This window comes from Salvelinus sp. IW2-2015, linkage group LG28, assembly GCF_002910315.2.
Source record: "Salvelinus sp. IW2-2015 linkage group LG28, ASM291031v2, whole genome shotgun sequence".
Classification (NCBI taxonomy): Eukaryota; Metazoa; Chordata; class Actinopteri; order Salmoniformes; family Salmonidae; genus Salvelinus; species Salvelinus sp. IW2-2015.
Window position 1 is genome coordinate 2,323,040 of NC_036868.1, and position 5,452 is coordinate 2,328,491.

Below are 5,452 nucleotides of genomic sequence, written 5' to 3' on the forward strand. Positions count from 1 at the left end.
AGGTCCCACCCCCAGCTACAGGTACCACCACCAGGTCCCACCCCCAGCTACAGGTACCACCACCAGCTACAGGTACCACCACCAAGTTACACTGGATGTATCATGCAGTTGCTACATGTAATGATGTCGCTTTAACCTTGATTTCTTTATTTTAATTTCCTCATGAAAATGTACTTGTACACACAGTGGCCTTCGTAATTATTGGGACAGTGAATATTTGTCTTCTTCTTTTGGCTCTGTACTCCAGCACTTTGGATTTTGAAGTGATACAATTACTATGAGGTTAAAATACAGACAGTCAGCTTTAATTTGAGGGTATTTTCATCCATACCGGGTGAACTGTTTAACAATTACAGCACTTGTTGTACCCTGTCCCCCCATTTTAGGGGCCCAAAAGTATTGGGACAAATTCACTTGTGTATTAAAGTAGTCAAAAGTTTGGTATTTGGTCCCATATTCCTAGCACACAATGATTACATCAAGCTTGTGACTACAAACTTGTTGGATGGATTTGCTGGTTGTTTAGGTTGTATTTCAGATTATTRTGTGTCCAATAGAAATGAATGGTAAATAATGTATTGTGTAATTTTGGAGTCCCTTTTATTGTAAATAAGAATATATTTTGCTTCTTAACACTTCTACATTAATGTGGATGCTACCATGATGACTGATAATCCTGAATAAATCGTGAATAGTGAGGAAGTTAGACGCACAAATATCATACCCCTAAGACATACCAACCTCACAAGCTTTATGGAATCATAGCTGGCTAAGAATATGGGACAAAATACTAAGCTTTTGACTACTTTAAAACATATAAATTGGGAGGGAATAGGAACCGATAGGAATGAAAATACAATAACGCTGACAGTCTGGATTTGAAGTGATACAATGACTGAGGTTAAAGTGCAAAGTGCTGGAGTACAGAGCCCAACAACAACAAAAATACTTCACTGTCCCAATAATTATGGATGGCACTGTATATCATTTGACTTTTAGGGCTATTTAAGATAACATTATTTGTAGGCACAATTGTTACATATAGCACAATTGTTACATATAGCACCATTTCAAATGACTATCTTGTCTTGGCTCTTCTACATGCTTTGTATCTACCTGGACTTGTTTGGACTGAGTAAAGGAAGTAAGGTGATGTTCAGACTGAGGAAAGGATGTAAGGTGATGTTCAGACTGAGGAAAGGATGTAAGGTGATGTTTAGACTAAGGAAAGGATGTAAGGTGATGGTCAGACTGAGGAAAGGATGTAAGGTGATGTTTAGACTAAGGAAAGGATGTAAGGTGATGGTCAGACTGAGGAAAGGATGTAAGGTGATGTTAAATGTTGTTTCCCAGTGTATCACGGCTGATCTTTGTCCGACACATGGGAGGAGTCCTGGCTGGGCCAACATCAGAGGAGGGGGGGAGTACGAGAGGACCTGGCACAAAGGTAACAAATCAAATGTATTTATAAGCCCTTCTTACATCAGCTATATATCAAAGGTGCTACAGAAACCCAGCCTAAAACCCAAAACAGCAAGCAATGCAGGTGTAGAAGCACGTGGGCTAGGAAAAACTCCCTAGAAAGGCCAAAACCTAGGAAGAAAACCTAAGAGGAACCAGGCTATGAGGGGTGGCCAGTCCTCTTCTGGCTGTGCCGGGTGGAGATTATAACAGAACATGGCCAAGATGTTCAAATGTTATAAATGACCAGCATGGTCAGATAATAATAATCACAGAATTTCGAGGTGCAACAAGTCAGCACCTCAGGAGTAAATGTTCAGTTGGCTTTTCATAGCCGATCATTGAGAGTATCTCTACCGCTCTCGCTGCTCTAGAGAGTTGAAAACAGCAGGTCTGGGACAGTTAGCACGTCCGTGAACAGGTCAGGGTTCCATGGCCGCAGGCAGAACAGTTGAAACTGGAGCAGGCAGCACGGCCAGTTGCTGGGGACAGCAAGGAGTCATCATGCCAGGTAGGCCTGAGGCATGGTCCTAGGGCTCATGTCCTCGAGAGAGAGAAAGAAAGAGAGAATTAGAGAGAGCATACTTAAATTCACACAGGACACCGGATAAGACAGAGAAAATACTCCAGATATAACAGACTACCCTAGCCCCCGACACATAAACTACTGCAGCATAAATACTGGAGGCTGAGACAGGAGGGGTCAGGAGACACTGTGGCCCCATCCGATGATACCCCCGGACAGGCCAACAGGCAGATATAACCCCACCCCACTTTGCCAAGCACAGCCCCCAACCACTAGAGGGATATCTTCAACCACCAACTTACCATCCTGAGACGAGGCCGAGTATAGCCACAAAAGATCTCCGTCACGGCACAACCCAAGGGGGGCGCCAACCCAGACAGGAAGACCACGTCAGCGACTCAACCCACTCAAGTACGCACCCCTCCTAGGGACGGCATGGAAGAGCACCAGTAAGCCAGTGACTCAGCCCCTGTAATAGGGTTAGAGGCAGAGAATCCCGTGGAAGAGAGGGGAACCGGCCAGGCAGAGAAAGCAAGGGCGGTTCGTTGCCTCCAGAGCCTTTCCGTTCACCTTCACACTTCTGGGCCAGACTACACTCAATCATATGACCTACTGAAGAGATGAGTCTTCAGTAAAGACTTAAAGGTTGAGACCGAGTCTGCGTCTCTCACATGGGTAGGCGGACCATTCCAAAAATGGAGCTATACGAGAAAGCCCTGCCTCCAGCTGTTTGCTTAGAAATTCTAGGGACAATTAGGAGGCCTGCGTCTTGTGACCGTAGCGTACGTGTAGGTATGTACGGCAGGACCAAATTGGGAAAGATAGTGTAGGAGCAAGCCCATGTAATGCTTTGTAGTTAGCAGTAAAACCTTGAAATCAGCCCTTGCCTTAACAGGAAGTCAGTGTAGGGAGGCTAGCACTGGAGTAATATGATCAAATTTTGGGGTTCTAGTCAGGATAACTAGCAGCCGTATTTAGCACTAACTGAAGATTTAGTGCCTTTATCCGGGTAGCCGGAAAGTAGAGCAGCAGTAGTCTAACCAGAAGTAACAAAGCATGGACTAATTTTTTCTGCATCATTTTTGGACAGGAAGTTTCGATTTTTGTTAATGTACATAGATGGAAAAAAGCTGTCCTTGAAACAGTCTTGATATGTTGTCAAAGAGATCAGGGTCCAGAGTAACGCCGAGGTCCTTCAGTATTTGAGACAACTGTACAACCATCAAGATTAATTGTTAGATTCAACAGAAGATCTCTTTGTTCTTGGGACCTAGAACAAGCATCTCTGTTTTGTCCGAGGTTAAAAGTAGAAAGTTTGCAGCCATCCACTTCCTTATGTCTGAAACACAGGCTTCTACGCAGGCAAATGTGGGGCTTCACCATGTTTCATTGAAATGTACAGCTGTGTGTCATCCGCATAGCAGTGAAAGTTAACATTATGTTTTCGAATGACATCCCCAAGAGGTAAAATATATAGTGAAAACAATAGTGGGAAAACGGAACCTCGAGGAACACCGAAATTTTCAGTTGATTTGTCAGAGACAAACTGATATCTTTCCGACAGATAAGATCTAAAGCAGGCCAGAACTTGTCCGTGTAGACCAATTTGGGTTTCCAATCTCTCCAAAAGTAACACACACAACCTCTCAACTCAAATCCCTCTGTGTGTTTTATTCACTCACACTCACATTGATCTCTCTCTGTGTGTTTTTCTCCAGCGGGTATGCTGGCCAAAAAGCAAAACTGCTTCACAGACTTCCAGTGTGCAGCAGAGTACCTCATCAAGGAGGGCTACTCGTCCCCCTCCAAACTCACCATCAACGGAGGGTCRAACGGGGGCCTGCTCGTAGGTACGTTGCGGAATGATGGCATCACTTTTTCTTGTTGATGCTTTTAGTCATTGACCTGAAAACCCAACCCTGACACTTTCCTAAGCTGACAGTTTTGTTGACATCGGAATGTCTGTCTGTATATACAGCGGTTTTGTCTTACTCTGTCTTTGTGTGTTTATCTCCTCACCTGTGTGTGTCTCTCGCTGCCTGCTAACGTGTSTGTATATCTGTAACGCCCTCTGCCCTCCCAGCGGCGTGTGTGAACCAGCGGCCAGAGCTGTTTGGRTGTGCCGTGGCCCAGGTGGGCGTCATGGACATGCTCAAGTTCCACAAGTTCACCATCGGCCACGCCTGGACCACTGACTTCGGCTGCTGTGAGGTCAAGGAGCAGTTTGACTGGCTCATCAAGTGGGTGCTAGTGCTACACTTCCCTAAGCCTAGCCTGGTTCCAGATCAATTTAGCTTTGTAGCCAACTTCTATGGTGGTTGTTTTGCCAGTAACCATAGGTGTTCGCTACACAGCACAAACAAATCTGGAACCTGGCTACAGTTAGGCTGTTTGGGATATTAACATTAATCTTTCAGTATTCCAGAACCGCGTCAAATGCATGTTCTTTCCAATGCTTGTGCTCGCTTGATTTAGTGTAATCCCAAATGTGCAAACGTCAAGTGCAGCTATTTGACATACAGTGCATTCAGAAAGTATTCAGACCCCTGGACTTTTTCCACATTTTGTTACGTTACAGCCTTATTCTAAAATGTATTAAATAAAACATGTCCTCATCAATCTATACACAATACCTCATAATGACATCGTTCTGCAGTATTGGAAGTCCAAGAACACAGTGGCCTCCATAATTCTTAAATGGAACAAGGTTGGAATCCCCAATACTCTTCCTAGAGCTGGCCGCCTGGCCAGACTGAGCAATCGGGGGAGAAGGGCCTTGGTCAGGGAGGTGACAAAAACCTGATGGTCACTCTGACAGAGCTCCAGAGTTCCTCTGTGGAGATGGGAGAAAATTCCAGAAGGACAACCATCTCTGCAGCATTCCACCAATCAGGCATTTATGGGAGAGTGGCCAGACGGAAGCTACTCCTCAGTAAAATGCACTTGACAGCCCGCTTGGKGTTTGCCAAAAGGCAAATAAYAACTCTTAGACCATGAGGAACAAGATTCTCTGGTAACAACCAAGATTGWACTCTTTGGCCTGAATGCCAAGCGTCATGTCTGGAGGAACCTGGTACCATCCCTATGGTGAAGCATGGTGGTGGCAGCATCATGCTGTGGGGATGTTTTTCAGCGACAGGTACTTGGAGACTAGTCAGAATCGAGAGAAAGATGAACGGAGCAAAGTACAAAGAGATCCTTGATGAAAACCTGCTCAGGACCTCCGACTAGGGCTAAGGTTCACCATCCAACTGGACAACGACCCTAAGCACACAGCCAAGACAATGCAGAAATGGCTTCGGGACAGGTGTCTGAATGTCCTTGAGTGGCCCAGCTAGAGCCCGGACTTGAAACCGATCGAACATCTCTAGAGAGACCTGAAAATAGCTGTGCAGCGTTGCTCCCCATCCAACCTGACAGAGCTTGAGAGGATCTGCAGAGAAGAATGGGAGAAACTCCCCAAAT

At 45.3% G+C, this 5,452-nt stretch overlaps 1 protein-coding gene across 1 annotated transcript in view; it reads left to right on the top strand.

Moving 5' to 3' along the window:
• Positions 1 to 5,452, top strand: part of prep (prolyl endopeptidase) — a 23,986-nt gene that overhangs the window by 13,921 nt on the left and 4,613 nt on the right. The window contains 4 exon segments of the mRNA XM_023974486.2: positions 1,354 to 1,397; positions 1,400 to 1,447; positions 3,706 to 3,837; positions 4,071 to 4,227. Coding sequence (XP_023830254.1) covers positions 1,354 to 1,397; positions 1,400 to 1,447; positions 3,706 to 3,837; positions 4,071 to 4,227 — 381 coding nt within the window.